Source organism: Suncus etruscus, chromosome 4, assembly GCF_024139225.1.
Source record: "Suncus etruscus isolate mSunEtr1 chromosome 4, mSunEtr1.pri.cur, whole genome shotgun sequence".
Classification (NCBI taxonomy): Eukaryota; Metazoa; Chordata; class Mammalia; order Eulipotyphla; family Soricidae; genus Suncus; species Suncus etruscus.
In genome coordinates, this window is record NC_064851.1 from 65,509,136 (window position 1) to 65,526,072 (window position 16,937).

Consider the following 16,937-nt stretch of genomic DNA (forward strand, 5'->3'; position numbering starts at 1 on the left):
GGCTTCATAAAAGCTATTTGGAAGTTTTCCTGTTTTTTCGATTTCATGGAAGAGTCTTGCCAGGATTGGTAGTAGTTCCTCTTGAAAGGTTTGAAAGAATTCATTAGTAAATCTATCTGGGCCTGGGCTTTTGTTTTTGGGCAGACATTTGATTACTGTCTTAATTTCCTAATAGTGATGGGTGTCTTTAGATATGCTACATCCTCTTCCTTCAACTGTGGAAGATTTTAAGAGTCCAAGAATTTATCCATTTCTTCCAGGTTTCCATTTTTAGTGGCATAGAGTTTCTCAAAGTAGTTTCTGATTACCCTTTGAATCTCTACCATATCAGTAGTGATCTCTCCTTTTTCATTCCTAATACAAGTTATCAAGTTTCTCTCTCTTTCTTTCTTTCTTTGTTAGTTTTGCCAATCTTGTTTATTTTTTCAAAGAACCAACATCTGCTTCTGTTGATCTTTTAGATTGTTTTTCGGGTTTCCACTTCATTGATTTCTGCTCTCAGCTTTGTTATTTCCTTCTGCCTCCCTATTTTTGGGTCCTTTTGTTGAGCACTTTCTAATTCTATGAGCTGCATCATTAAGCTATTCAGGTATGCCCCTTCTTCTTTCCTGATGTGTGCTTGCAAATCTATAAATTTTCCTCTTAGTACTGCTTTTGCTGTGCCCCATAGGTTCTGATAGTTTGTGTCTCCATTGTCATTTTTTTTCAGGAAGATTTTGATTTCCTCTTTGATTTCATCTTGGACCCACTGGTTATTCAGTATTAGGCTGTTTAACTTCCAGGTATTAAAGTTTTTGTTCTGTGTCCCTTTGTAATTCACATATAATTTCAGGGCTTTGTGGTCAGCAAAGGTAGCCTGAAAAATTTCTATCCTCTTGATATTATGGAGGTATGTTTTATGTGCTAGCATGTAGTCTGTCCTGGAGAATGTCCCATGTACATTAGAGAAAAATGTGTATCCAGGCTTCTGGGGGTGGAGTGTCCTGTATATATCTACTAGGCCTCTTTCTTCCATTTCTCTGTTCAGGTCTAGTATATTCTTGTTGGTTTTCAGTCTGGTTGACCTGTCAAGTGTTGACAATGCCGTGTTGAGGTCTCCCACTATTTTTATGTTGTTATTGATATTATTTTTCAGATTTGTCAACAATTTTATTAAATATTTTGCTGGCCCCTCATTCGGTGCATATATATTTAGGAGAGTGATTTCTTCCTGCTGTACGTATCCCTTGATTAATACAAAATGTCCATCTTTGTCGCTTACAACTTCCTAAGTATAAAGTTTGCATCATCTGATATTAGTATGGCCACTCCAGCTTTTTTATGGGTGTTGTTTGCTTGGATGATTTTCTTCCAGCCTTTTATTTTGAGTATATATTTGTTTTGACTATTCAGGTGTGTTTCTTGTAGGCAGCAGAGGGTTGGATTGAGGTTTTTGATCCATTTAGCCACTGTGTCTCTTAACTGGTACATTTAATCCATTGACATTGAGAGAAAAATTGTCCTGGGAGTTAGTGCCATATTTATATTGAAGTTTGATGTGTCTGTTGGTCAGTCTTGTCTTAAAGTAGGCCATTTAGTTTTTCTTTTAAGAATGGTTTTGAGTCTGTAAAGTTTCTGAGCTGTTGTTTGTCTGTAAAACCATGTATTGTTCCTTCAAACTTGAAAGTGAGTTTTGCTGGGTGCAGTATTCTAGGCGAAGCATTTATTTCATTGAGTTTTGTCACTATGTCCCACCACTGTCTTCTGGCCTTTAGTGTTTCCGGTGACAGGCCTGCAGTAAATCTCAAGGATATTCCCTTGAATGTAATTTCTCTTTTCGATCTTGCTGCTTTCAGAATTCTGTCTCTATCTGTGGGATTTGTCATTGTGACTAGGATGTGTCTTGGGGTGTTTTTTCTTGGGTCTCTGTTAGTTGGTACTCTTCGGGCATGCAGGATTTGATCGCATGTATTCATTAGCTCTCTTTAATGTAGTGTCTCTTTAATGATGTTCTTGACTGTTGATTCTTCCTGGAGATTTTCTTCCTGGGTCTCTGGGACTCCAATGATTCTTAAGTTGTTTATGTTGAACTTATCATAGACTTCTATTTTCATCTGTTCCCATTCTTTGAGTAATTTTTCCATTGTTTGATCATTTGCTTTGAGGCTTTTTTCCAATTTCTTCTGCTGTATGGAATTGTTATTCATCTCATCTTCCAGTGTACTAATTCTATCCTCAGCTGCTGTTAACCCATGGGAAAGCTCAACCATGTTTTTCTTCAATTCATCTACTGAGTTTTTCAGATCTGTTATTTGACCTGAAATTTCAGTTCGGAGTTTTCTGATTTCTATCTTCATATTCTCTTGATTCTTATTAGTGTTCTCTTCTATACTTTGCTTGAGTACTTTGAACATCTTCCATATTGTGACTCTAAATTCCTTATCTGAGAGACTGACTAGTTGGTTGGTCATGTTCAAGTCATCAGAGTTACCATTGTCATTCTCTATGTCTGGCTCTGTCCTGTGTTGTTTCCCCATTGTCACAGTTGTATTGTGGGTTTTTCTACGTGTTGTGGTTGTATTCATTGGTTAAACGATGTGCATGGTCGCAAATGAAGCGGAGAGGCCGTGCTCCTCTGGCTCCTCCCTTTCTGGGCGTGTCGACTCACCTCCAAGGAAGGCTCACGGGAAGGCGGGCTGTCCGCAGATGAGCCACACACAGGATGAAATCAGGCCGAAAATACAGCACAGCACAGAAGAGAGGCAGATAGGGGTGCTGGCATCTGAAATCCAGCAGAGTTCAGTGGCTCCTCCCTTTCTGGGCGTGTCGACTCACCTTCATGGAAGGCTCACAGGAAGGTGGGCCATCAGCATGTGAGCCACACACAGGATGAAATCAGGCCGAAAATGCAGCACAGCACAAAAGAGAGGCAGATAGGGGTGCTGGCATCTGAGATCCAGCATAGTTCAGTGGCTCCCCTTTTATGGGCGTTTCGACTCACCTCCACGAAGGCTCATGGGAAGGTGGGCCATCCGCAAATGAGCCACACACAGGATGAAATCTAAATAGCAATTTTTAAAGTGGTCTCCCTAACTACCCAGAAATTAAGCACCTTCTATACATACTATCTTTTTTCCAATTTTTGTGTTTTTTGTTTGTTTGTTTTCTTGCGTTACATTTATCAATGTACATTTTTTTTAATTTGAGAACTTTGTTCATTTAAATTATTATTTCTCGGGGCTGGAGAGATAAGGCATTTGCCTTTCATGCAGAAGGTCATTGGTTGGAATCCTGGCATCCCCCGAGCCTACCAGGAGCGATTTCTGAGCGTGGAGCCACGAGTAACCCGAGTGCTGCTGGGTGTGACCCAAAAAACAAAAAAACAAACAAACAAAAATTACTATTTTCCTACCACTAAAAGCTTACCATTACTTATTTTAGGTTTTTTTATAAATGTATTAAAGGCATGGAATTCCCTTGAAAATTTTATTTTTTAATTTATAGTCTTTAGGAATTATCCAAAATACTATTGGTATCCTAATAACTTTTTGTTGTTGTTTTGTTTTGGGTTTTTTTTGGTTTTTCAGCCACAGCCATTTGATGCTCAGGGGTTACTCCTGGCTAAGCGCTCAGAAATTGCCCCTGGCTTGGGGGACCATATAAACGCTGGGGGATCGAACCATGGTCTTTCCTTGGCTAGCGCTTGCATGGAAGACACCTTACCTCTAGAGCCACCTCGCAGGCCCCTTGTATTTTTTTAATGACATTTTTGATGTAACATTTTCATGTGAAAAATTATTCTAGGAATAATTTTATTAGTGGGAAACTCAATTTATTCTACATATTTTATCAGTAAATTTAGTTATATTTACCATGGATTGTTAAGATTTATTTTTTGTAAAGAAATAGACTTATTTCTTTAGATTTTTTTTTTGTTCCTCAAAATATTTTTATAGACTCAAGTTTATAATTCCTATTCTTCTAGTAAATTATTACAATAGATTGGGGCTGGAGCAATAGCACAGTAGGGTGTTTGCCATACACGCAGCCAATCCAGATGGGCAGTGGTTTGAATCCCAGCATCTCATATGGTCCCCCGAGCATGCCAGGAGCAATTTCTGAGCGTAGAGCCAGGAGTAACCCCTGAGGGCTACCAAGTGTGTCCCAAAAAACAAACAAAAAAAAAAGTACATTTATTTTATTTTATCTTGTGCTTTTAAAATTGTTTTTCTATTATAAAGATAAGGAAAAATATATGAATAGCACTTTTAATAGAACTCGTATAATACTGAAGGAATTCTACTTAGAATATATATCTTGCTAATCCATAGTTTTAATGAAAAAGTTGAAGAAATATGGTTTCAATAGATAAGTATTCTATTTTGTTGAATAGATTTTTTTGTTGAATAGTTATTTTAATTGGAAATACCCAGTAGCAGAAATAAAGCTTCAATACCTTTTACTTTCATTTACAATTGTTGCATTTGTTTATGTTTGCATTTGTGTGCCTTTATTTAGCTAGTTGGTTAATAATAATATATGTAAATTTAAACAAATTTAATATTCATGATCAACATTTTCTGAGACCCTTAAGTGTTGTTGATTATTGATTCAGCCCCAGGAAACAAATAATTAGGACACATGCCCCTTTCTCTCAAGAGTTCTTTTAACTGGTTGGGAGTAACAGTGAGTTTGAGAGTGAGAATAATCTTTCAGCTTACAAGGCAGTAGGAGGAATAAGCTTATGAAGTATTATAATAGGAGGTATGAAAGAGGCTGTATTAATAAAAATGAGTGAATGAGAACGCATTTCTTTTAGGAAAGAGAGAAAAAGAAGCAAAAGAATGAGTTCAACCAAGAGTAAGTTAGAACTGTAGAAAAGAAATGACATTATAAATAGAGGTACTGCATTTGAGTATGTATGCTATTGAATTGTTCAAATTTAAGAGAAATACTAGCTACATTTTTATTGAATTTGAAAAATAATTATTTTAATAAAGTTATGTTAAAAAAAGTGGTTAAAATTTTATTTAATTATTGATATGTATTTTTTCTATTGTAAAGTTAAAATCATAATATATAGTCATTTTAAAACAATAATAGTTTACTCAGATTGCTAATTTTATGTTTCCACCAGAGGGCAGTGGAAGTGTAAGAGGAGGAAGTGGTAGCAATGCCAGAGAGTATAAAATAAGAAAAAACAAGAAAAAAGGAAGAAAAGATGATGATAGTGGTGATGAGTCATCTCACACTGGTATGTACTTTATTTCATGCCTTCTTTGTATTGCATAATTTTTTTCACCTTATTTAAAAAGATTCAAACTATCATACGTATGTGCTAAGAAGTTGGTGTACAAAGTTTTAGTGGTCACAAATTTCTATTGCCATAAGTAGCTAAATGATAGTCTCCCAGTAACAGTTCTATTTTTGGATATATTTTCAGAAATTGTTTCAAATGTCAACTTTAGTGAAAACTTCACAAATTGGCATATAATTAACATGTGTACAGTGTACATCATGGTCCATGCCAATCGGATCTCTTTCTTTTACAGTGTGTCATTGATTGATTGTGGTCTTTATATTTTCACATTATATATTGTACATCTGCTGGTTACTTTATTTCACTGACAAGGTACGAAGCTGTGTTATCTGTTTCCCGGTGATAAATCAGTGTGACATTTTATCAAAATAGATCATCAAAAAACAGAATTGGCCAACAAAGATGGAAGAGGCAGCAAAATTGTGAGAAATAATAACTGGCAAATAAAACATGACGTAGTAATAAATGGTGTTACAGAAAATAAAACTTACGTTGGAAAGTTTGCCACTGTTAAAGAATACTCTGAACTAGTAAAGGCTTTCTATATAAAGAGGGACAGCACTTGAACAAAAATAAATGAAAGTTTTGTTTTGTTTTTTGTTTTTTTGGGCCACACCCGTTTGATGTTCAGGGGTTACTCCTGGCTAAGTGCTCAGAAATTGCCCCTGGCTTGGGGGGACCATATGGGACGCCGGGGGATCGAACCGCGGTCCTTCCTTGGCTAGCACTTGCAAGGCAGACACCTTACCTCTAGCGTCACCTCACCGGCCCCAAATGAAAGTTTTTTAGTGGAGGAGAGTTTGCATAGAACTTCACATTAAAGAATTCTGGTATGTTAAAAGGCAACATTGGAAACTGATTCAAAGTTACAAAGGAAATATTACAATTTGCCAAGGATTATAAAAGATGCTTACTCTGTTTTATAATTTTATGGTACAGAGAAGAGGACAAGTACAGTTTAACTATATTGATACATTTTTTACAAAGAATTAAGACTTTTTTATTTTTTATTTTTTAGAGTTTTTGATGTGCTAACTTATAACGTACCTGGACCTAAAATAAGAGTCATTAATGTTTTTGCAAACTTTTATAAAGGTTAGGAGATAATTTTGTTGTTTCTATATGATGATTAAGAATACTTTGCAGTTTCGGGGCTGGAGAGATAGCATGGAGGTAAGGCGTTTGCCTTTCATGCAAGAGGTCATCGGTTCGAATCCCAGCGTCCCATATGGTCCCCCGTGCCTGCCAGGAGCAATTTCTGAGCATGGAGCCAGGAGTAACCCCTGAGCACTGCCGGGTGTGACCCAAAAACCACAAAAAAAAAAAAAAAAGAATACTTTGCAGTTTCAACTTGCCTCATTTTGTATGGTTCCCCTTGCATTATGAAGCAAAATCTTTTATATAAAGTAGATTTTTGAAGACTTAAGTAGGAGACAGTTATATGAATATTTGATTCTTATGGAGATATCCAATTGGCTAATTACTTTTATAAGGAAGAAAATTAGGTATATTTATCTTTATTCTTGAAAAAAGTTGACTTAATGAAACTAAGCTAGCTTTTCCCTTTCCTCTAGCTAGTAGAAAATATTTGAATTGCTAGTTTGAGATATGTTGTATGCATAACAGCTATTAAGGAGCTACTGCTTGTAATAGCATAATTGCTTAAGATACATTTTTAGAACAGTGGTTTGCAGACATTTCTACCTATAGACAAGCAGCAGTCCATCATTTGAAATCACTTCTGTAAAGTAATCCAAGAAAGCTAATAATAGCTACTGTTTTTGACATGCATAATGCAGTAATTTTTAAAGTTTTTAATTATTGGAAAGTATTACTAGTTCTACTTTTCTTTTAAATGATAAGAATAACTTGTGAGTTTAGTGGGTTGTTGTTTTTTTTTTAAGGTTTAAATATCTTTAATAAGTACCATAAAGGACAATTTGGTTCTGCTAGGTGTAAGAATGTTTAGTAATTTAGTTCCAAAATGGCAGCAGGCAGTTTCATGTTTCCATGCTAGGACTTTAGTGTTGGGTTCTAGGCTGCTAACTTGGAAAGCTGGTCTTTCCAAGGAAGAGGCTGAAGCATCAAACCAACAAAGTCCCTCTTTGGTACTCCAAGCTGGGTCCACATGGCTGCTTGTTGTTGGGGTCCTGGGTTTCGAACATTTTGTAAAGGCCACATGGTTGGCTTCTCTTTAAGTGCCTTCTTACACTTGTGATAAAACCAAGTACCAGAGCCAGAGAGATAGCACAGCAGTAGGGCATTTACCTTGCATGCAGCCAATTCAGGATGGACAGTGGTTTGAATCCCAGCATCCTGTATGGTCCCCCATGCCTGCCAGGAGTAACTCCTGAGTACTCGTGAGTTTAGTTTTTTATTGATTAATGTATTTCCATATTCTGAAGATGTACATAAGGGTGAGAATAAAGGGGCACTTAAATAGTTTTCTAGTATTCATAACCTTAACTAGTTTCTAAATGAAGCACAATTCTTTTTGTATGTAGATTATGGACAGGTTTTGAAGAGGAACATAGAAGTAGTAAAATTATTATACTTTTAAAAAATGAAAACCTTTTGAAAAAGATTGTGTTGTCATTTCTAAAGTGAGGGATAAATTATCAGTTAAAATGGAGAATCAATTTGTGTTAAAAGGTTATAGAAGAAATTATACTTTAGTAACTTGTAAAATGCTTGGAGAACCCATCATATTTGATAGAAAACATCAGAAAATATAATACATACCTATTTGAAAACTGAACTCCACTGTTTATATCTTGATCCATTGTAAAAATAATTGTCTTGAAATATTTTTAAGACGCCACTTTTAGAGTTAATAATGTAAGCTAGTTGGAAAAAATCACTTTTGGGGACCAGAACGATAACGCAGCATTTATCTTGCACGCAACTGACCCAAGACGGACCTGGGTTTGAACCAGGTCCCCCAAGCCAGGAACAATTTCTGAGCTAGGAGTAAACCCCTGTCACCAAAAACAAAACAAAACAAAAAATCATTTTTGTACTTTAATGGTTAGTAACGCATCACTTTAGCTTTCCTTTTCTGCAGCCCATACTTTTCCAAGTGAGTAGCTTGGCCTTGTCATAATTTACAAATCACTTCAGTAGCTGCATAGAGGTTTTCTTTGTGTGAGTATTATGAGGATTGGTTTTTGTTTGTTTTTCTATTAGTAGCTTTCCAAAAAGAAAAATGTTAAGTTAATATGGTAACTTACCAGTAAATGGTTCACATAACTATAAAGACTTTCCCTGAAAATTTTGTATACATTGCAAGGAAGATTTCATTTTTAGTAATTGTTCATTTTTTATAAAGAAAGAAATTCTAATATATGTACTTTGTGTACAAAGAAGTTATATTTTCCTGGAAGATATCTTTTTTCTATCATTTAATTGATTTTGAGTTCCAAATATTTGTATCTTTTAAGCTAGATCAGGTATAGAATCACTCTTTTTTGTTTGTTTGTTTGTTTGTTTGTTTTGGGGCCATACCTGTCATTGCGATTATTCCTGGCTCTGCACTTGGCAGACTCAGGGGTACCATATGGGATGCTGGGAATAGAACCTCGGTTGGCTGCGTGCAAGGCCTAAGTCCTCCCCACTGTGTTATTGCTCCAGCTAGAATCACTTTTATGTTTAGATGACTCACAGAAAATCTTCATATTTTATTAAAGTTAGAAAATTGGGAATGGAGAGATGGTATAATAGGTCAGCTCTTTGTGTTGCATGTAGCCAGTCAGGGTTCAATCCCTGGCACCCCATGTGGTCCCTCCTGAGTACTACCAGTAGTGATCATTGACCCAGAACAGGGCAGGATTAAGTGATGAACATGGCTGAGTGTAGCTCCATTGTCACGCCACGCAGCTAAGATGTCTCCATTATAGAGGAAGCAAGCCCACCAGATGTGTCTATTGACTTTCTTGGTGCGGTGAGCTGATATTTTGCCCAAGAAATATTTTAGGTAGCAGGCCCGTTGGTGGGTGTTAATCATACCCCCTGTGTGGATTACTGGCAATATTTCTGTAACCCATGACATGGTGGTGACATTAAAAATCTGTTCATATCATCTGGCTCTGTCCCCTTTGCAAAACTACAGGCCAAAATTCTGCCTCAGTCTATGTATGCTCAGGGAAATTTTCAGTACCAAAAAGCTGCAAAAGTTCCCTTCTGGCAAAGTAAATTTGCAACTCAAAGACAAGTCAAGCCAGCTACTTGCAACTGCTTCAGCTTCCAGGTGGTAAACAGTTTTATGGCTTTCTTGCTTTTGCTATTCTGCCAGCTGCAAATTTTTACCTAAATAAGTCTTTCATCTTTTATCATAAGAACCTCCTTTCTAATTAGAACACTCCTTTCATATAGTTTTATTTCTTTCTATAACCAGGCCATGGGAAGTTGGTTTTAGCCCCTAGCTAGAAAACTATTCCTTTATCAGTGGTCGGCAACCTTTTTTTTCAACTGAGCCAAATCTCACCAAAACTACGATTGAAATTTATTTTGAGAGCCACACAGGGCGCGCACTGACAGAGGCTAGGAGCAGAGTCCTGACTCCTGGAGCGGCCTCCCGGCACACAGAAAGCCAAATTAAAAGTATAAAGAGCCACATGTGGCTCGCTAGCCGCTGGTTGCTGACCACTGCCTGAGGTTAAGGATATTTGTTATTAGGAAACCAGGCTTCTTGCAATCTCTTGATTTACATCAGTAATGACACCTGGAGCCAGGAACCACTTTGATATGTAAGAAATTAGCCTTCCTTTTATCCTCTGGCTCCTAACTGAACTCTATTCCATTCCAAGATTACAAACCACCCAAAGCCATGTGTTGTATTTGTTTGAGAGTCAAAAAATGTACATTGATAGTTTCTGTACTTTAAAAAGAATGGGCATTCCTTTCATGATATGACTGTCCCTTTACCCTTTATATACTCGCAGCCTGGAGATAAAAGTTGCCTCACATCTATTGAAGACGCAGGTTCCCATACTCTGTATGGTCATTTTTTTTTTCAATATTTTTCCGTACGCCGGCCTGAGCAACCCACTCTCCCTGAAATGGATTCATTGAAATCCCAATGGCGCTGCGAGACAGAAGCCGCTTGCAGCACTCCACCCCAAAAACAAAATCCAGAAAATTCAGAATATTATTAACCCACTTTGTAGCCAATATTTAAAATGATTTTTATGAATTACTATTTGACAGACATTTTTGTTGAAATAATAATTATTGTCAGTCTTTATGGTAGACAGTGAATAATTTCTATACTCTTAAGTATATTTATTAATGAATCTTTTTTTCTAGGAGGCTTATTTGATTTTGTTGTTTCCCTCTGCTCATTTCTATTATAGGAAAAAAGAAACCAGAGGTCACTTTTATGTTTCAGGATGAGATTGAAGATTTTTTAAGAAGACGCATACAAGATGCTCCTGATGAGTTTCTTTATGAACTTGCCGAATACTTGATAAAGCAAGTATTAAAACATATATTGTTTTATGATTTATATTTACTGAATTATTAGTTACAATTTTACCAAGACACAAAAAACTTACCTTAGGTGTTTTTAATGCTTAAAATTGAATTTATCCACCAAAATGCCAGATTTTGTTTGCCAATAAAGATAGTTCAATTCAAAAAATACATAACTGCTTAGGCAAAGTAGTAGGTGAAATTAAGGACCAGAGTATGATGGTTCATTGAACTTACAGTTCTACCTGGAAAGGAAAGGACCAGCACTAATCATTGCTGACCTCATAGCAAGGAAATTTCAATCTAATGGGGGAAAAAAATGATAATTTTTCTACCTGAATTTGACAGAGTAAGCAATATATTTTGACAGAGAAAATAAAGTAAGTACTTGTAAGAATACATTTTAGCGGTCCTGCCTTATAAATGATCCTACGTAAATTTTGTTTTTATATGAAAAGTATGAAATATTATTTATATCTTGACCATCACCAAGTAGCATTTTTTTCAAGCTAAATGTGAATTTCTAGGAACACAAAGTATCAAACACTTTGAATTTAGAAATAAAGCTTGTACAGTGAAATTACCCAAATTGAAGCAAGTACATTTTATTTGTGAATCCAGTATAAACTTTCTTCCATAGGAAGATGAAATGGTTCCTAATGAATTACAAAAGTAATTCATTTTGAGTTGTTGAGCATAAATTATTTTTATGTTATCTTTTGTAGAATTTAGAAACTAAGAATTTTTTTTTAGTTATTCAAAGGAATAAAGAACAAATGTATAGTATGCTCATCTCCAAGTACCTTAAAAGAGCTTCAGATTGACATTTTTATCATTGTTGTATTCAGTAGATTAACTTTTGGGCTTTTTTGGCTTTTTAATTTTTTAAAGGTAAATTTTTATTTATATAAATTGAGAGCACTTTAATGATTGAAATATATTTATCTTATACACAGACCTCTTAATAAAGCTTATCTTGAGGTGGTACGTTCAGTATTCATGTCTTCAACATCTGCCTCTGGAACTGGCCGAAAACGTACAATCAAGGACTTACAAGAAGAGGTTTCAAACCTGTATAATAATATTAGGTTATTTGAAAAAGGGATGAAGTTTTTTACAGGTACACTTAACACTGCTTTTTTATTGTTTTTCATTGTCCTTGATCATTTATTTTACTAATTTTACTACCTTTATTTTTCAGATGATACACAGGCTGCTCTTACAAAGCACTTGCTGAAAACAGTGTGTACTGATATCACTAACATTATTTTCAACTTCTTAGCTTCGGATTTAATGATGGCAGTAGATGATCCTACATCTATTACAAGTGAAGTATGTTGGTCATTTTCTTAATTCTGTATTTTAATCTGAACATGTTTTATTCTTTCTTAATTAATATAATCAAAAGGGAAAATAAAATACAGAAAGAACTTAAGGAAAATTGCATGTTATAAAGTATATACAATTGCTATAATTGGTAATCAGTGTTAAAATATTTTATTAATTAAATTTATTGATTAAAATTAATAAGTGTTAAATAATTATTTTGAATTAGTATTAATATGTTTCTAATTATTGGTTATATTGCAGTTCCTTTTCTGAGTTATAAATTCTTAACTTTTTATCTAGGTACCATAGCACTTAACTAATTATCATTGATCACAATATTTAGAATAATTTTAACTCACATTCAAAAATTCTGCCTTGAACTAACTTGAAAGCTCTTTTCTTTTCTCTTGCAATGAAGATAGAATCATAATTCCCATTTAGACTATTGGGAGTTATAGCTATCTATATAATTTGGAGGAAAAAAATCTATTTCTAAGAGTTCTATTATTTGTCCTGAAGACAACTCCACTTTCTTTTTCTTTTTCATACTTTTAGTTCCAGTTGAATTTGGTCGTTTAAAAATCATGGAGACAATATTGTCTTTATCTAACTAGTTATATACTATATCTCATCAAGTTAAACCTTTCACCTCTAAGACAATAGAGACAAGGACTATGGAGGACCATATTTATTTCCATAAATAATAGGAACAAACAGAACAAGAAGGGACCACTATGACAGTGCTAATAGAAATGATCACTCAGGTCAAGAACTGGGTACTGAAAGGAAATAAAATAGTATGCATGGTAAGCCTTCAGTAACAATATTGCACAATGATATTGTGTCTAAAAGAGAAAACAGAAGAGAGAAGAGAGAGAAAGAATGTCTACAACAGAGGCAGGCAAGAAACTAGAGGCAGGAAGATATTGGTTGCGGGAAACTGACATTCTATCATGAACAATTTTGTATCTTTCTCACAGTGATTCAATTAAAGAATTTATTTAAAAATAAAGGAAATATATTCTAAAGTTAAAACAAGTTAAACTTTTAGCCTCTCATGATTTTATTGTTTTCAGTACTTGACATTGGTTTGGAGTTTGGGGCATTATTTAGCATTGTGAGATTTCTAAGTACCATAGAAGAATTGTTTTATGCAGCAAGAAGAGAATGTCTTGCCATAACTGTTTAGATACTGCTTGTTTAGGTAAAAATACAGTAAATCATCTCCAGAAATTTTCTATCATACAGAACCATCATATTTAGAGCAAGCTTGCAACCAAATTTCAAGACAAATATCAGGGACTGGAGAAATAATACACTGGGTAGGGTATTAGCCTAGCATGTGGCTAACCCAGGTTCTGTCCAGCACATTCCATACCAGTCCCAGTCCCCCAAGCACTTCCAGGAGGATTTCCTGAGTGCACAACAGTAAGTAACCCCTAAACACCACTGGGGTGGCTCTAAAACAAAAGACAACAATGTAGTGAGGAGTGCTGAAAGGCTTATATATACCTTGCAACATGAAAAAAACATCTATCCATGGGATCAGATCCCAGTTGCCTGTTTTGTAGGTGCCCTTAATCTTTATGAATAAATAAATGAACAAATAAATTAAAAATAATATTCTTTTCACCTGAAAGAAAAGTAACCCCTTGACCTCAACCCCCACATTCTCTCCACACAAAATAGTTACATACTCCCTTTTATTCTTCTTTCCCTTCTCTATTGTCCCTTTCCCCTTTTTATTCTTTTATTTTTATATTTCCAGAACAGATGAAAAAGTTAAATGAGATGATAAATTGATGTTTGGCTAGCTCTCTGATTTTAAATATTTTTACTGAATGTTATGAGTTTGAGATAAAAAAAAAATTTTAAGAACCGTGAAATGTCACTCAGTATTGTAATAGTGATCTTGTTTGTTTGGTCTTAGATATATACCACATTTCAAAAACACAATACCAAAATACTTCTCCACCCTTTTAGGTGAGAAAAAAAATTTTAACTAAATTGTCTGAAGAAACCAAAATAGCTCTCACAAAACTCCACAGTTCCCTGAATGAGAAGGTAAGTAAAATTTGACCATATTTGTATGTTGGGACTAGATTTGGTGCTATAAAGATTTTGGTTTTTGAGATGCATTAGAGTCCAGCAGGAAGTTCAGAGACAGGTTGGAGAGGCCACTTAGCTTAGAGACCATGTGAGGAATATGCACATGATGGTTAAGGCCTTGTGATAAAGCTGGATTTCCCCTGAAAAAAAAAAATGGTTTTTTTGGCGGGGAGGTGAGGAGCACACCTGGTAGTGTTTATTTCTGGCTTTGTGCTCAGATCACTCCTGGAATGGCTTTGAGTGCCATACATGGTGCCAAGAATTGAACCTGGGTTGGCTGCATGTGAAGCAAGGACCCACCCCACTATACTTTCTCTCTTGCCTATTATAGATCATTTTAAATCTGAGTAAATTCTGTGCTTAGCTACTTCTAAGGAAGTAAAGGGAATAGCAAAATGGAAGCATTTTCTTCTCTTAGTCCTAACCCAAAGATTTTAATTTAATAACTAAAGGATATTTAAAGAAAAATGTATTCAGGTTATAAAATCATAAGACATAAATGGCTTTGTTTCTAAGATAATCAGTATAAAGTAAATCATGGTTATTAACTACCTTGCAGAGCATAGAAGACTTTCTATCTTGTCTGGATTCTGCAGCAGAAGCTTGTGATATTATGATGAAAAGGGGTGACAAAAAAAGGGAAAGGTAACATTGATTCTGTCTATATTGTTAACAAATTCTTAGATTTGTAATGTTTTATATCTGAAGTTAAACTCAACTTTATGAGTTATGCATAGAGAATGGTTGAATCTAAATTGCTGTATACCTCCATGCATGATCATGGTCTTAATGTAATTGAATGTTCCTCTTTGATTTATTTGTTATGGTAACTAGTTTCTTAACCCTATTGACCAATCCAGGGAACTATTAGACTTCAGACTATTTTTAAAGGAAATTTTTAATCAGTGCAATTCTATCTAGTCACTAATTCAAAGTTTAAAATATTGTGGAGTCTGGTACTATGGCGCAGTGCTAGGGCATTTGCTTTGCAAGCGGCTGACCCAGGACAAACAGCTGTTCGATCCCCCAGTGTCCTATATGGTCCCCCAAGCCAGGAGCGATTTCTGAGCACAGAGCCAGGAGTAACCCCTGAGTGTCACCAGGTGTGGTCCAAAAATCAAAAAAAAAAAGTTTAAAATATTGATATTTTGTTATATAGATTTTTCGTCATTCTCTAGCACATTAGTTTACTCATGCCATTTTGACATATATGTATGTGAAGCTCATATTTAAGTAGCACATTCATATGTTTATTGAACTAGGTTTTATAATTAAGGTGATGAAAATGAACATATAAGGGAAAAATTAGAGTTTACATTAGTGAAAACTTTAATAAAATACAATACAGGGGCCAGAGCGGTGGTGCAGTGATAGGTTGTTTGCCTTGCATGCTGCTGACCTAGGACTGACTGTGGTTCTATCCCCGGGCGTCCTATATGGTCCCCCAAGCCAGGAGCAGTTTCTGAGAGCATAGCCAGGAGTAACACCTGAGCGTCACCGGAGGTGGCCCAAAAACAAACAAAGAATACAATGCAATACAAAACTTACTTGTATGATTTTATTTTTGTTAGGCAGATACTATTCCAGCATCGACAAGCACTGGCTGAACAACTAAAGGTCACAGAAGACCCTGCTCTGATTCTTCACCTCACATCAGTACTGTTGTTTCAGTTCTCAACCCACAGCATGCTTCATGCACCTGGAAGATGTGTCCCACAGATCATTGCTTTTCTGAATAAAAAAATTCCAGAGGTATTGCCTCTTTAATATACTTGAAATTTTTAAAGCTTAGATTCTGAGTAGACATACATAGATCATTGTGAATACTAAGAACACAAAACATTCTTAACTTTATTTTCCTGCTTCCATAATCACAACAGTAAATTAAGGAATTTTTCAAAGTGTAAAATAACTCAAAGACTCTTTCATTATGCTGAGATTATTATAAAAATTGAAAATCCTTTTCAGTTTAAAAATTCCAAATTTAAAAATTAGACTTTTGGAAATGAATACAACTTCATTTCAGTGTGTGCAGTCCTTTAAAGACAGATTAAAAATCATATGCTACCGAAAATATTCTGCAGCCACCTCAACAAAAAAGCTTTGGTTTCTTGTAATTTCCATATCACTGTGTCTTTGATGACAGAATCTAGGACAATTTATATAAAATTATCTTAAAATTATGTTTTATCTAAATGAACTAAATTTTTTATGAACTAAAGACCTTTCCCAGTATGATTCTCTTTTCCTGTTTTGTAAAGATGAAAACCAGTGTTGCATAGTGTAAAGTGCAGTTACATATAATTTTGCATGTATTTATTGAAGAGATTTGCTTTGTACACAGAAAGTTAAAATATATTAATTTTACTCTTTTTTTTTTTTTTTCTCCCCACAGGATCAGCATACTCTTTTGGTCAAATATCAAGGCTTGGTTGTAAAGCAGCTAGTTAATCAGAATAAGAGGACTGGGCAGGGAGATGATCTTCTAAATGAGGAATTAGACAAAGAACCATATGATGTCACCAGTGATAGTCGTAAAGAACTCCAAGAACTTTCTTCATCCATTAAAGATCTTGTCCTCAAATCCAGGAAATCCTCTGTGACAGAAGAGTAATTTTTGTTATTAGACTTTTTCATATATAAATATTTCCCAAAAATATGAGAGGTTACAAATAAGGAGTTTATAACTTTTGATTCTCCTAATAGATACCTCTCCTACACAGAATTCATT

General features: G+C 35.1%; 1 protein-coding gene across 1 annotated transcript in view; it reads left to right on the forward strand.

The window, feature by feature from the left end:
- UFL1 (UFM1 specific ligase 1) overlaps nucleotides 1-16,937 on the forward strand; it is a 40,285-nt gene extending 23,348 nt beyond the window's left edge. Inside the window, exons 12-19 of the mRNA XM_049771349.1 lie at nucleotides 5,117-5,233; nucleotides 10,651-10,768; nucleotides 11,725-11,888; nucleotides 11,970-12,100; nucleotides 14,081-14,161; nucleotides 14,766-14,851; nucleotides 15,778-15,958; nucleotides 16,602-16,937. Of these exons, the coding sequence (XP_049627306.1) occupies nucleotides 5,117-5,233; nucleotides 10,651-10,768; nucleotides 11,725-11,888; nucleotides 11,970-12,100; nucleotides 14,081-14,161; nucleotides 14,766-14,851; nucleotides 15,778-15,958; nucleotides 16,602-16,820 (1,097 nt within the window). The 3' untranslated portion in view covers nucleotides 16,821-16,937. The remainder of the gene's footprint in view (nucleotides 1-5,116; nucleotides 5,234-10,650; nucleotides 10,769-11,724; nucleotides 11,889-11,969; nucleotides 12,101-14,080; nucleotides 14,162-14,765; nucleotides 14,852-15,777; nucleotides 15,959-16,601) is intronic.